Raw genomic sequence first — 15,839 nt, 5'->3', positions numbered from 1 at the left:
TGCTTCCAGGTGTATCTAGTAGAGCAGATAGCCATCCTACCCTAATTGGCCTTCAGGCTTCCCCTGCTGCCCCAAACCTAGTTTGAGAATCGTGACAAAATTACGTATTTTACAGTTGGACTATTTTTCCTGTGTAACCCAATGATTCATTGTTGGCCAGTGCCATTGATTTAACTTTTTTTTTTTAATGCCTTCCAGAATTAACAAAGGCCAGTGTTGGAGAGGCAGAGGCCGGCTTGAATGTGCAAAAGATGGGCAGGTTTCAGGTATGACTCGGGCTGATGGAACCGTTCTTCTCTTCTCCATTGTAGTTTTGCGAAGGCTTCAGGACTTGGCTCTTCCTGGTTGTACTGAAGTTCATGTTTTGTATCTGCAGGTCTCATTGGCTGCCGAGGGTGTGCTGAAGCAGAGCGAGGAGACAAAGCCATCCATCTCAGACTCTTCATCCACCTCTTCTACATCCTCCTCTTCCTCTGCATGTAGTAGTCCAGAGAGCACCCTGACTAAGCAACAGACAAAACCCGCCGGCCCCTTAGAACTAGTGGATGGTGTTGGTATCCCCTTGGCACCTCCACAGAGCCTATCCCCCAAGCAGTTGGTGAAATTGGGGCGCTTCCAGGTTAGCACTGCCACCACCGCAGACAAAGTCGGTCGCTTTTCTGTGTCCCGAACACAAGATGATGTGTCTGCCGGGGTGTTGGAGACAGACTCCCAGAGGTCCTCTTCCCCTAAGACAGAGAAACATCTGAATGGACCATCCTCACAACAAGAATCCTCTGTTGCTCTCAGCGATCCAGCCAGGGAGATGCAGGAGGACAGTCTTGGGAGCCCCGTTTTGCAGCATGCGCTTGGATCAAAGCTCAGCTTGCAGAGCCTGAGCAATTCCTTCAACTCGTCCTACATGAGCAGCGATAATGATTCAGATATCGAAGATGAAGATCTGAAGAAGGAACTGCGACGGCTACGAGACAAGTGAGTATATATAATCACCTTTTTGTCCCAAGAATCTCTATTTTCTTGCTTTTTTATGGTTGCATGTTGTACTGTTATCACATCTTATTGGACTGTATGTTCCCGGCAGGCATCTCAAGGAGATTCAGGAGCTGCAAAGTCGACAGAAGCAGGAGATTGAGCTTTTGTACACTGCATTAGGAAAAGTCCCGCCTGCTGTCATTATCCCCCCTGCAGCACCCCTTTCTGGCCGACGCAGGAGACACACCAAGGGTAAAGGCAGCAAGTCCAGCCGAGGAAGCTCCCACAACAGTCGCAGCCCTCATTTGTCAGGTAATGGGGGCAGATGAAAGTTCTGTGTTTGGGCAGGAACCTATATCACATATATATATATATATAACCTGAATCAGACGCTTGCACTCTGAACCAGTCTTACAAAAACGTGGGTGCAGGGTCAAAGTTTTTATGTAAAGTTCAAGAGGACCCGCACCTCTTGAACTTTATATATATATTTTTGGCATCAGGAAGGATTTTTCTCCCTCTGAGGCAAATTGGAGAGACTTCAAAAGGGATTTTGACTTCCTCTGGATTCAATAGCAGTTAGGCAAGTTATATACAGACTTAAAAGGTTGAACTTGATGGACGTGTGTCTTTTTGTCAATCAAACTTACTATGTTAAAAATACCCTAATGCAGTGACCCTCAACCAGTGGCTCGTGTTGCTCACCAACCCATTGGATGTTGCTCTTCATGGCCTCAAAGTAGTTGCTAATTTTTGAATTCCAGTCTTGGAGGCAAGTTTTAATTTCATAAAACCAGGTGTAGTGCCAGATAGAACCTCCTGTAGGCTGCCAGTCCACATAGGGGCAAACAAACAGCCAATCACAGCCCTTATTTGGCACTCCCATGGACCTTTTCATGCTTGTGTTGCTCCCCAACTCTTTTTAGAGCTGAATGTGGCACATGGGTAAAAAAAAAGTTGGGGATCCCTGCCCTAATATAGTAATCTCAAAAAAATATATGTTAGCATAAAAACATCCAATTGTGGTAAGAAGGTAGAATAGTGGCCCAGGTGCTCCTGCCCCAGGCTCTCCGCTCAGGAGAGAGGACAATCCGTATGCAAAAAAAAATAGAAGGTTTAGGGCACTCTAGGAAGCCACGTATAAATCAGACAAAAATCTAGTTTAAAAGTAGAAAACAAAATGTATTTAAACAATCATCTCGAGCTTTACGCATTTTTTTTCTACTTTTAAACTCAATTACTTTTGTTCTGATTGGAAGTGGCTTCCTAGAGTTCCCTAAACCTTCTATTTTTTCTGCATACGGATCCCGGCCCTAATGCCTATATATCCATACATTTGCATTGGATTTGGGGCCGCTGTCACATGGCAATGCCAAGTAAAGGAGAGTCTTGGAGATTAAGGCTTTTTACTGGAAATGATGGTAGAGCTGGATACCAGTTGTAAACTGGTTCCATTGACTCCTGGATCACATCCCAGTTGTTAGTCTTTCATAGCACAGGTTGAACGGTTTTCTTGACCTTTAATTTATGAATATGTTTATAGGCGACTTGTCAACACAGAGTGCACCATCTGCATTGCCCCCACAGCCGGGCCTTCTGCTCCCGCCAATCAGTGCGCCAGAGCATCTTCTCAAACCCTCCCCTTCCAGTGACATCCTCTGTTCGGCCTTTACTAGCGACGCTGCCCTTTCTGTGCCCAGCCTGTCCACACAGGGCCAAGGTAAGCTCCAATCAGAAGCAGTCTGTATTCAGCAATATGCACCTGAATGAGGGTTCTGCTGCACTTTGTGTAAGCCCTTTCGCAGGGTACTATCAGATTTAGCGGTCGCTCACCTCTCGTATGTTATAAAATAGCGTATTCTTCTTAGCACCTTTTCAATTGGTCTTAAAGGAACAGTTCAGTATAAAAATAAAAACTAGTTAAATAAATCGGCTGTGCAAAATAAAAAAATGTATCTAATAGAGTTAGTTAGACATAAATGTAATCTATAAAGTCTGGAGTGGGTGGATGTCTAACATAACAGAACACTACTTCCTGCTTTTCAGCGACTATAAGGGGGGCCACATGGGACATAACTGTTCAGTGAGTTTTCAATTGATCCTCAGCATTCAGCTCAGATTTAGGGATGGGCGAATCTGAGCCGTTTCGTTTTGCCAAAAATTCGCCGGCGGCGAATTGTCGCAGACGCCCATTAAAGTCTATGGGCGTCAAAATGTTTTTGTCGCGCAACCAAATTTTTTAGACGCGCGTCTTTTTTTTTTTTTTTTTGACGCACGCCATCATACAAGTCTATGGGCGACATTTCCAAGGCAAAACAAGGCGAAATAATTCGCCCATCCCTACTCAGATTCAAAAGCAACAGTTATGACCCACTCAGGTCGCTGATTGGTTACTGCCTGGTAACCAATCAGTGGAAACCGAGAGCTGAAAAGCAGTTCTGGAGTACTGTTAGACATGATCACTCCAGTCTTCATACATTACATTTTTGGCTAACTAACTATATTCTAAACATTTTTTATTTTGCACAGCCGATCTATTTATTTTAGTGTGTAAACCCGCCCTCCGTGAGGCCGAGCTCCCAACTTCCGGGTTCCTTTTATAGACCCGCCCCGCCGATGACATCACAAAAATGGGGGGGTGATGAGGCATTTGTCTATAAAAAAAAAATGAAGCAAGGGAGAGCAGGGAGAAGAGCTCAACCTGGATCCGCCTGCCACCCGCGAGGTCGGCCCGAACCCACCCGCACATCGCTAATTTACTCCGTTTTTATACTGAACTGTTCCTTTAACGAATTTCAGTCACTTGCCCTCTATTTCTGGCTCTTTCCACAAACTGGGGAGGGGGCATTAAAGGTCCCTAAGGCTGCAATTTATATCCCACTTTCTTATTTCCGACACTGCCTGGTTGCTAGGGTAAATTAGACCCTGGTAACCAGAATGCTGCTCAAATGCCAAACTGGACACTTGCTGGAGAAAAAGCAGAATAATCCAAAGTACACGAAAAATGAAGACTAATTGCAAAGGTGCCAAGTGGATTTACTTCTAGCGTTACATTAGGCACTGCTTCTTTGCATATTTACACCCACCTACATTATATTATCTGAGTTGGACAAATAGAACATGCTAAGAAACTGCTTCCCCCTTTTTTTACAGCAGTGCTGCAAAAATAAAGCTAAAGGGGTGAGGATAATAGAAGAGATTTAAAGGAGAAGTAAAGCCTAACTAAAGAAATTTATTTACAGTATGTTTTGGGCTTCTGTACCAGCCCGAGGCAACCACAGCCCTTTAGCAGTAAAGATCTGTGACTCCAAAGATGCCCCAGTAGCTCCCCATCTTTTTTTCTGATGATTCACTGCACATGCTCTGTGCTGCTGTCACTTACTGAGCTTAGGGACCCACTCACAATATACAGTACACATAGAATAGAAATGTCACAATATAAGGCTGATTAGTAATTAATACACAATTACTACATGGCAGCACAGAAACCAGTGCAATTAGCATCAGAATTTAATAATCAGCAAACCTGTAGCATCAGCTTATATTACAGGGGAAGCTCATTTTCTGCTGGATAATTAGTGACGACCCCTAAGCTTAGCTTCTCAACAGCCAATCAGAGCCCACTGAGCATGTGAGTGTCACAGACACTTTCCAAGATGGTGACCCCCTGTGACAAGTTTGAAGTCCTGGATCATTGCTGCTATTGACAAGCTCAAACTTTAGGCTGGTGCCACAAGTTCACTATATAAAATATGGCATTTTTAGCCACATTAAGTTTTATGGTTTAGTTCTCACAGGCCAATCAGAAAGAAGGAATTTCTGCATCATTTATAGCTCTCACATTCCCATTGTGTATTCCCTTCTATATTTTCCTTCTTGTCATCTAGTGTAGAATTCCCTGGTAGCAGAACCTTTATATTCTTTGCTCGAGACCATGCCATGTCCATGAATGCGGTGATTTTGATTGGTTCCCTCTCTGTATTGTGTTGCGTCTGTCTGTCCTCTCTCTGTATTCTGTTCTTCCCGTTTCCATCACAGGCTCTGCCAAGTTTAACTGTGCGTCAGAACGAGTCTCCTTCAAAATGGCGGGCAGTAGGACGCGATTTCTGAGTACGCCCTGCTTGGCTCTTTGTGTGTAACACTTTACTCCTTCCCCGTCTCTTATCCTTCGTCTCCCGCTTGTACCATCACCCCCTGTGTAACCCTATGGCTTGGCTCTTCTTATAACTCTGGAGATGCGGCTCGGAGAGTAAACTCAGCACTGCCCCCTAAAGAGCAATGGGGGGGGTCACACTCTGCAGCTTGATTGAGAGACCTGGAGCCTATAGATCAATTCGACTCTGTTTGGAGTGTAGGTAACGGACCCCTATAGGCTACAGGTTTGTACTTGATGCTGAACCCTCAGATTAACTCAAAATCTGTTATCCCAAGATTAGGGATGTACCAAATCCACTATTTTGGATTCGGCCGAATCCTTCGCGAAAGATTAGGCCGAATACGGAATCGTAATCCTAATTTGCATATGCAAATTAGGGGTGGGTAGAGGAAACCAGTTTTTACTTCCTGCCCCCAATTTGCATATTTAAATTCTGATTCGGTTCGGCCGAATCCTGCTGGAAAAGTCTGAATCCTTGATTCGGTGCATCCCTACCCCAAGATCAACCCCAAATGTATTCCTGCTGGTGTGCCAAGAATTAAAGCCGCAGCCATCCCTTCCAGTCGTATCTCTGGCCATGGATTATTTTGACATTTATTCCATCTGTAATCATGAAAAAGGAGATATTAAAATATTAGCCACCCACCTTCTGCTTTTTGACATGAGCTCATTCAGTTGGGTTTATGTAAAGAAGGTGCTTAAAGGGATTGGTCACCAACTTTTAGTATGACGTAGAGAGCGATATTCCGAGACAATTTGTGATTGGTTTTCATTTTTTATTATTTGTGGTTTTTGAGTTATTTAGCTTTTTATTCAGCAGTTTGCAATTTCAGCCATCTGTTTGCTAGAGTCCAAATTACCCTAGTAACCATGCATTTGAAAAACAGATTGGAATATGAATAGGAGAGGCCTGAATAGAAAGATGAGTAATAAAAAGTAACTATAAACTATAAATGGTGTAGCCTTACAGAGGATGTGTTTTTAGATGGGGTCAGTGACCCCCATTTGAAAGCTGGAAAGAATCAGAAGAAGAAGGCAAATGATTAAAAAAAAAAAACATTAAAAAATAATGAAGGCCAATTGGAATTAAATTAGCCATTCTATGACATACCAAAAGTGAACCACCCCTATAAACACTATCCTAACTGCCAAAAATAAATAGAACAGAAACCCTCCTAGTCTGCCTTTGATGCATGGACCACCCCCTTAGGCTGGCAGAGTCGTTCAACCCCTCCTTTCACCTTGATCCGTGTAGAAATGATGGATTCTGGGTCTTGAAGTCCCTCTGCTTTCCCAAGCATCTGCATCACCCATCATGGAAAGCAGAAGGACTTCAAGTCCCAGAATCCATCACTTCCAACGTGGAACAAGTTCCTTCCTGCTCTTCCTTCTCTGCCTTGTCTTTCTGTTCTTTCCTCTCCAATTCTGAATCTTCAGGGTTCATCAACAGCCCCGTCTTCACTGCACCGACTGACAATTTCAGCAGCAGCAGCAGAGATTTCTATTGCTACAGATAACGCTAATAATAAGTAACGCTCTTGCCCAATTAAATTTGATGCAGATCATTGTACAATTACAGTTTGTCGGTGAATGCCCTAAATCTACCTCTGCATCTAGTTCTGTACAAAGAGTAGTAGTCAGGGCAGAGCAAACAAGCCCGAGTCTGTTGTAACAAACACAATGAGCAAAACGGAGGCTCCCAATTAAATATTCAAGGCTTTCTGCACTCAAATCCTCAAAGGGGTGGTTCACCTTTAACTTTATTAGGTTATAGAACGGCCGATTCTAAGCAATTTTTCCTTTGGTCTCCATTATTTATTTTTTATTGTTTTTTAATTATTCGCTTTTTTCTTCTGACTCTTTCCGGCTTTCAAATGGGGGTCGCTGACCCCCATCTAAAAACAAGTGCTCTGTAAGTCTACACATTCATTGTCATTGGCTATTTTTTTATTATTCATCTTTCTATTCAGGCCTCTCCTTTTCATATTCCAGCCTCTTCTTCAAATGCATGGTTGCTAGGGTAATAAAGACCCTAGCAACCAGCTTACTGAAAATGCAAACTGGAGAGCTGCTGGATAAAAAGCCAAATAACTCAAAAAGCACAAATAATCAAAAATGAAAACCAATTGCAAATTGTCTCATCATACTAACAGTTTATTAAAAGGTGATCAACCCCTTTAAAAGAAGAATTAAACAAGGTAAATAGCTGTGTTGCATCTCTTTCTGCATCTCCCAAGCAGCCAATCATTCACAGGCTCTAAGTATTGTCACCAGGTCATTGGTTTACCTTTAAAGGGGTTGTTCCCCTTTGAGTTAACTTTTAGTATGATGTAGAGAGTGATATTCTGAGACAATTTGCAATTGGTTTTTGTTATTGGTGGTTTTTGAGTTATTTAGCTTTTTAGTCAGCAGCTCTCTAGTTTGCAATTTCAGCCATCTGGTTGCTAGGCTCCAAATTACCCTAGCAACAATGCACTGATTTGAATAAGAGACTGGAATATGAATAGGAGAGGCCTGATAGAAGGATCAGTAATAAAAAGTAGCAATAACAATACATTTGTAGCCTTACAGAGCATTTGTTTTTTAGATGGGAGTGAGCGACGCCCATTTGAAAGCTGCAAATAATCAGAAGAAAAAGGCAAATAACTATAAACCTAAAAAAAATAAATAACGAAGACCAATTGAAAAGTTGCTTAGAATTGGCCGTTCTATAACATAATAAAAGTTACCTTAACGGTGAGCCACCCCTTTAAGTTACATTTTAGTGTCTAACCCCCATATGCAACAAAAGGCACTAAGTTTGCCCAAGAGCAGTAACCCTTGGCAACCAATAGGATCTTTGCTTTTAAACAGGTGACCAGTAGATTCTACCTTCTTATTGGTTGTTATGGGATACTGCTCTTGGGCAAATTTAGTGTCTTAAATTACATATGTGGGTAGTGTCCTAATGGGGGTCACTGACAGCCAAAAACCCATTGTTCTGCCAGGCTACAATTTTAGTGTTACATTTTATTCCTTATCTTGAACCCTATTCATCTCATGCCTGGTTGTTAGAGTAAATTGAGCCCTAGCAACCAAAAAAAAAAACTAAAACTAATTAGACCAATTGCAAATTGTCTGAGAACAGCAGTGTCTGCATCACACTAAGCATTAATTTAAAGGCAAACTACTCCTTATAAGCGTTTATATGTATGGGATTTCAATTGTGCAGAATTTCAGGCCACACACAGCATCTGGTTTTAGAGGAGGAATAGAACAGACCCTCGTCTGACTGTAGAGGAGGAATAACTAATCGGGTTTAGAGGAGGAATAGAACAGACTCTCCTCTGACTGTAGAGGAGGAATAACTAATGGGGTTTAGAGGAGGAATAGAACAGACCCTCATCTGACTGTAGAGGAGGAATAACTAATGGGGTTTTTAGAGGAGGAATAGAACAGACCCTCATCTGACTGTAGAGGAGGAATAACTAATGGGGTTTAGAGGAGGAATAGAACAGACCCTCGTCTGACTGTAGAGGAGGAATAACTAATGGGGTTTTTAGAGGTGGAATAGAACAGACTCTCATCTGACTGTAGAGGAGGAATAACTAATGGGGTTTAGAGGAGGAATAGAACAGACTCTCATCTGACTGTAGAGGAGGAATAACAAATGGGGTTTTAGAGGAGGAATAGAACAGACCCTCGTCTGACTGTAGAGGAGGAATAACTAATGGGGTTTAGAGGAGGAATAGAACAGACCCTCATCTGACTGTAGAGGAGGAATAACAAATGGGGTTTTAGAGGAGGAATATAACAGACCCTCGTCTGACTGTAGAGGAGGAATAACTAATGGGGTTTTTAGAGGAGGAATAGAACAGACCCTCATCTGACTGTAGAGGAGGAATAACTAATGGGGTTTTTAGAGGAGGAATAGAACAGACTCATCTTACTGTAGATGAGGAATAACTAATGGGGTTTTTAGAGGAGGAATAGAACAGACTCTCATCTGACTGTAGAGGAGGAATAACTAATGGGGTTTTTAGAGTAGGAATAGAACAGACCCTCGTCTGACTGTAGAGGAGGAATAACTAATGGGGTTTAGAGGAGGAATAGAATAGACTCTCATCTGACTGTAGAGGAGGAATAACTAATGGGGTTTATAGAGGAGGAATAGAACAGACCCTCGTCTGACTGTAGAGGAGGAATAACTAATGGGGTTTAGAGGAGGAATAGAACAGACTCTCATCTGACTGTAGAGGAGGAATAACTAATGGGGTTTTTAGAGGTGGAATAGAACAGACCCTCATCTGACTGTAGAGGAGGAATAACAAATGGGGTTTTAGAGGAGGAATAGAACAGACCCTCGTCTGACTGTAGAGGAGGAATAACTAATGGGGTTTAGAGGAGGAATAGAATAGACTCTCATCTGACTGTAGAGGAGGAATAACTAATGGGGGTTTAGAGGAGGAATAGAACAGACCCTCATCTGACTGTAGAGGAGGAATAACTAATGGGGTTTTTAGAGATGGAATAGAATAGACTCTCATCTGACTGTAGAGGAGGAATAACTAATGGGGTTTAGAGGAGGAATAGAATAGACTCTCATCTGACTGTAGAGGAGGAATAACTAATGGGGTTTAGAGGAGGAATAGAACAGACCCTAGTCTGACTGTAGAGGAGGAATAACAAAAGATTGACCCTGGTCTGTATTTGGGTTTTGAGGCGGTTCTGTTCCTCCAGGGATATATTTCGTGGTCATTCCCATTATACTTTGCTTCTGCTTGCTCCCCTGCCTGGTGGAAAGCACAGTATAAAAGCCCCCAATACCCACTGCTGTGCCCCCCACCCCTTCTGCCTTCTCCCTATTCCCCCCCAAACTGCAAACTCATCCCCCCCCCCCACTGTGCCCTTGATCCGCACTCTCTCATAACTGATGTCTCTCTCTTTCTGCTTCAGGGAAGATGGTGAAAAAAGTCTGTCCTTGCAACCAGCTCTGTAGTAACTATCTTTTATATATTTCTATATATCTCTATATTGATTCATCCTCACCCCGTACCCACCCACCTGCCCATCCATCGACTCTTCCCTCGGTGCCATATCATGTCCAGCCACTGTCATTTAGTATAGGGGTCGGAGCTGCTTTATTGCATTACAACTGACCGACCTGTAGGTGGCGCTGTGTATATAGAATGTGTGTCAATCATGAAATGCAATATGGCAGCTCCCACCCTTGTATATTAATATATGGGAGAGCGAGAACAAATCCCTTCGCAATGTTGGTGTTCCTTCTTCCCCTGGCATCTTACCTTTTCTTTCTTTGTTTCAGGGACCAGCAGTACTAACACTGTGGCTCCATCTGCTGCCCCGGCCCCCCAGTCCAACGCCCCCCCCGTGTCCTCCAGTCGCAAAGGAACCTTCACAGATGACCTACACAAACTGGTCGACAACTGGGCCCGAGACGCCATGAACCTGACTGGAAAAAAGACTTGCAAGGCCTCTGGACATCCCAGCTATGAGGTCAGTGACATTTATCTTATGATCCAGGCCTAGGATTGGTTGATAATGTGGGGGGAGCCGAATCATATACAGGCCAATAAGCCGCCAGCTTGATCTGGAGGGGATGAGTTTTAGGGGAAGCTGACCAGTGTCTCATAGGAATGTTCATAAGTGCTAGAATTTAGGGATGCACCGAATCCAGGATTCTGCCATTTTCAGAAGGATTCGGATTTGGCCGAATCCTTCGGCCCGGCCAAACTGAATCTGAATCCTAATTTGCATAAGCAAATTAGGGGCGGGGAGGCAAATCGCGTGACTTTTTCTCACTAAACAAAGAAGTAAAAAATGTCTTCCCCTTCCCACCCCTAATTTGCATATGCAAATTAGGATTTGGTTCGGTATTCGGCCGAATCTTTTGCAAAGGATTCAGGGTTTGGCCGAATCCAAAATAGCGGATTTGGTGCATCCCTATTAGAATGTTCACAGGGCTATAGCCAATCCGAGCATTAGACTGGGGTAATTTATATTTAATGGGGAACTATCACGATATAAGCTTCCCCATACTGAAATAAGAAACTTTCTAAATACAATTAATTAAAAATTCTGTAGCGTTTCTGAAAATAATCAAGTTTATCTTCACTATTCCTCTCTCAGCATCTGTTTCTCTTCATTCTGTCTTCATTCAGCAGTTGGGTGTCAGATATTCATTGACAGTTAGATCCAATATATCTTATAGGGGGACTCCTTTTGCCTAGAAGATGTATTAGAGCCCACTCTATTAAAATCACCAGACATCATGTCTCTCTACATGCAGGATTTGTGCAAACGGCAGTTCTTTTGTTAGATTTTGTTTGTACTGGAATCAGTTATTTGAGTGAGCTCTAATTCTTCTCTCAGCATCTGTTTCTCTTCATTCTCTCTTCATGCAGTAGTTGGGTGTCAGATAGTGACAGTTAGATCCAATATATCTTATAGGGGGGGGACTCCTTTCCTAGCAGATGTATTAAAGCTCACTCAAATAACTGATTCCAGTACAAACAAAAATCTAACAAAATAACTGCCTTTTGCACAAATCCTGCATGCAGAGAGACTTGATGTCTGGTGATTTTGATAGACTGATCTCTAATACATCTTCTAGGCAAAAGGAGCCCCCCTATAAGATATATTGGCTAATTTATCTGACACCCAACTGCTAAATAAAGACAGATTGAGGAGAAACAGATGCCGAGAGATGAATAGTGAAGATAAACTTGATTATTTCACAAACGGTCAGAATATTTGATTGTACAGGGGAGCTTATGTTGGATTAAAATTTTTGCAATAGTTCCCCTTTAAGAGTCAGTATGCAGAGAGATTGCAATTTATTGAGGACACGGGCATTATGGGTAATTATTCTGTTCTGTTCCTGGCAGGGACCTGGCATGGCCCGAAAGTTCTCTGCTCCTGGACAGCTGTGTGTCTCCATGACTCAGTCCCTCGGGGGACCGGTCTCTCTCCCAGCAGCCTCTGCTACCTCTCTTGCTCACTACCCCAAAGGAATGTGCCCCCCGCAACAATATGGAATCCCCGGGACCCTGTTCCAAACTCACTGGAGCAGCGCTGGGGTCCCCCCTTCCTCTCAGCCTTTGGGCCAATTCCACCCAGCAGTGACTTCTTCCTTACAGAACTTTGGTATCAGCAGCTTGCAGAAATCCATCAGCAACCCCCAAGGATCCAATCTGCGGACTACCTAGTGGGAGGGGATCCCTGGCATGGAATGCAAGATTCGGGGGGAGCAAAGGAAGGGGTACCCCAAATGTCACTGCAGTGGCTACTTCTAAAGCTCCGCCCTCATCCTACAATAACTCTGATCTCTACAAAGCGCAACCCCTAGAGGTACAGCTGCCCCTCCCTGCCTTAAAGGGGAACCCACATCATACGGATGAGCGTCTGCCCCCCTAATCCCACGCGGATCAACATTGGGCGGCAGTTGAATGGCAAGTGGGGGGGGGGCAGGGCGTATAATACGCGAGCACAGATATAGGTCATTAACGCTTTAATATAGAGACATAATAACGGCTTTGACTGCAGCGTTACAAATGTACGAATTCAAGTAAATCTATAGAAATATATTAAAGTTCTGCGAGAACATTACACTGTGATCTATATATATATATATATATATATATATATATATATATATATATATATATATATAGATATATGTTGTTGGGCAACAGTAGTAATTATAATAAAAGAGCAGAACGTTAGAGGGCGACACAAAAAACGACATCGAACTTGAACACGACTCTCTCTAGTCGAATATTTTTTTTTTTAGTGCCTTGAATGTTCTCTAGCGCGTGCGCTATTTGCATCCCCCCCCCCCCAATAAACGCACTTGTGTAGTTACGCCCACCAGGCGCTGCTCGTTTGTCCTCTGGCAATGAAAGTGTTGAGCTTTGGTTTCGTATTGTGTTGCCGGGCAGTTTGCAGACTTAGGGCTTTTCATGGATCTCTGGAAACCCACGTTGCCCAATCCAGTCCCTTTTGTCCCGATTAAGTGTCGGACTGGGGTTCCTGCAAACCATAGACCCACTCTCCATCTGATTCTTGATTCTCTTCTCCATATACTCTTGTCACCTTCTCTCCGTTCTTCTTTTTGTAGCATGAGCAGGAGAGTCCACCGGGATTATTGCAGGAATCCCGGTAAGCAAGTCTGACACCGCTTTTCCTCTTACCCAGGAGATCCACAGGGTTATCAGACAGGGTGCATCTGATGCCAGCAGGGACAGGGGGTGCTTTGAAACACACAGGGACTTTGGTCGGAAGGTTAATTCAGAGCTTTAACAGAAAGTGATGGTGGTTCCGAAGGTGCAATCCATTTAGGAGTCGGTTCTGGAAGGTTTGTGTCTATTTGATAAGGGTTTTTTTGGGGATTTTAATGATGTATAAAGTTGTGAAGTTGCCTGGTTGAAGGAAAGAGCAGTTGGGGATTTGGGGGGGCATCGGTTTCCTGTATCGGGTCAATCTTTCTGATTAGCCCCCTGTTTTTGTTTATCTCTTCTTTTTTTCCTTTGTGTCTGGTGTCGATTGCCAGCTCTAGTTTTCGGTCTCTAGGGATAAGACACCCTACAGTATTAACCCTATGGCTTTGCACAGGGATTTGGAGTTCAGTGCTCGTCCCCATGCCTTTAACGCAGATGGGGGGGGGGGGAATTCTCATTAGAAAAGCTGCCGAGTTTCTGCCCGAAAATTGCATCTTTCACCCCTTCCCTCTTGTGGCTTGCTTAAAAAACATCTAAACCCCCCAAAACAAATTGGTGCGAACATAGTCAGGCTGCTTCTCTGCTAACGTTTGCAATTTACATTCATTGTTTGTTTATTTGGTGGTTCCCAAGATATTTGAATTTTTAGACTGCTAATACCAGGCCTTTTAGCTTGACTTCAATTCAGCGACCCAAGGGTTAACAGAATCCAGGAAGTACATAGAAACAGATTGACCGCTCGGGTCGCTGACACTCGGGGCCTCTGTTGCGCTGAAGCCTGGCTAGCAGTATAAAACTGCTTATATCTCGGGAACCGCTTAAAATACAACATGTGTCTAAATGGCAAAAGTACTCGGAGGAGCAGTCAATAAATATAAACCGATTCATTACTGTGGGTTTAGTTGCCCTTTAAGAGCCCCGAATCGAGTTTAAAGTTTCTTTATCTCAAGAATCAATCCTTTTATTCCCTCTTTGTGATGTCACAGTTAGTTCTACTGTAAGCAATAAAGTGATTGGTTAATTGGGAGCAAGGATTGATCTGCTAGTACCTCTCATCTTTCCAAAAGCACTGGAACGTGATAGGCTACCGTCCCACGAGAGCTGCTTTTATCAGCGGAGCCGCCTTAGAGCTCGCGAGCAGCTGCATTAGGCTGTAGCCATGTTTGTAGGAGGAGCAATGGGGGAGGGGCTATAATGTGATGTTTCTGGGCTATCGTTCAGAAAGGGGAGATCCAATGAGGGATTTGCACATTGTAAACCGCTGATCGGTATTTATTTTACATATATATATATTTTATATACTTTTCTTGGGGGGCGGGGCATATATCAAAGTTTGAGGTCTGTTTTCCTTTAAACCAGTGGCCCCAGCAGAAAGATTTTTTTTGTTTGGTATCTAAGGTGTTGTGCATGCTCTGGATTATTTTCCACTGACCCCCCACAGATAAATGAGAAAACATTTAAAAAAAAGAGGAAAAAGACAGATTCCAAGACTATATATATATACCATGCTACTGAGCGCCGTATTAACAGATATTTACACTTCTTTTGCATTATCTTCCCCCCCCCCAATGAGCCTTTACCCAGAAATCTCCTCTTTCCCTTATGATATTTAACACTGTATCCAAATAAAGACAAAAAAAAAAAGAATGTGGGATTTCCCTGGAGCTGTGAATTTTCTGTTTGCACTTTCTGTTCTGTATCTTTCTGTACAAATTTGCACTTTTTTCTCTTTTTATTGCCTCTGTAGATGGATATTAAAACCTAATAAATGAAGCCTTATTTTACTGTGGTGTCATTTAATGCTTTGCCTCGAGACTTCTATAATAATGACAAAAAGTAAAGAGAGATGGTGCCTATAGTAACAGTGGGATAATAGTCTCTGGGAAGGGAGTGTGACTGTGGGATAGCAGGTATAGTAGGGAGAGATGTTGCCTATAGTAACAGTGGGATAATAGTCTCTGGGAAGGGAGTGTGACTGTGGGATAGCAGGTATAGTAGGGAGAGACTGTGCCTATAGTAACAGTGGGAGTGTGACTGTGGGATAGCAGGTATAGTAGGGAGAGATGGTGTCTATAGTAACAGTGGATAATAGTCTCTGGGAAGGGAGTGTGACTGTGGGACAGCAGGTATAGTAGGGAGAGATGGTGTCTATAGTAACAGTGGGATAATAGTCTCTGGGAAGGGAGTGTGACTGTGGGATAGCAGGTATAGTAGGGAGAGATGGTGTCTATAGTAACAGTGGGATAATAGTCTCTGGGAAGGGAGTGTGACTGTGGGATAGCAGGTATAGTAGGAAAAGATGGTGCCTATAGTAACAGTGGGATAATAGTCTCTGGGAAGGGAGTGTGACTGTGGGATAGCAGGTATAGTAGGAAAAGATGGTGCCTATAGTAACAGTGGGATAATAGTCTCTGGGAAGGTAGTGTGACTGTGGGATAGCAGGTATAGTAGGGAGAGATGGTGCCTATAGTAACAGTGGGATAACAGTCTCT

The 15,839-nt window shown here is 43.2% G+C and overlaps 1 protein-coding gene across 12 annotated transcripts in view; it reads left to right on the top strand.

Annotated features, from left to right (window-relative positions):
• wnk1.L (WNK lysine deficient protein kinase 1 L homeolog) overlaps positions 1–15,131 on the top strand; it is a 160,079-nt gene extending 144,948 nt beyond the window's left edge. For 7 of the 12 annotated variants that reach the window (XM_041585946.1, XM_041585945.1, XM_041585943.1 and 4 more), the window contains 8 exons: positions 199–266; positions 377–972; positions 1,082–1,284; positions 2,516–2,692; positions 5,011–5,103; positions 10,064–10,105; positions 10,434–10,624; positions 12,016–15,131. In XM_041585946.1, coding sequence (XP_041441880.1) covers positions 199–266; positions 377–972; positions 1,082–1,284; positions 2,516–2,692; positions 5,011–5,103; positions 10,064–10,105; positions 10,434–10,624; positions 12,016–12,336 — 1,691 coding nt within the window. In that variant the 3' untranslated portion in view covers positions 12,337–15,131. The remainder of the gene's footprint in view (positions 1–198; positions 267–376; positions 973–1,081; positions 1,285–2,515; positions 2,693–5,010; positions 5,104–10,063; positions 10,106–10,433; positions 10,625–12,015) is intronic. The other 5 variants (XM_041585949.1, XM_041585948.1, XM_041585954.1 and 2 more) reach the window with 3 other exon arrangements.
• The last annotated feature ends 708 nt before the right edge of the window (positions 15,132–15,839 follow it).

This window comes from Xenopus laevis, chromosome 3L, assembly GCF_017654675.1.
Source record: "Xenopus laevis strain J_2021 chromosome 3L, Xenopus_laevis_v10.1, whole genome shotgun sequence".
NCBI lineage: Eukaryota > Metazoa > Chordata > Amphibia > Anura > Pipidae > Xenopus > Xenopus laevis.
The sequence above is the reverse complement of the archived record's forward strand: the minus strand, read 5'-3'. Positions and strand labels throughout refer to the sequence as shown.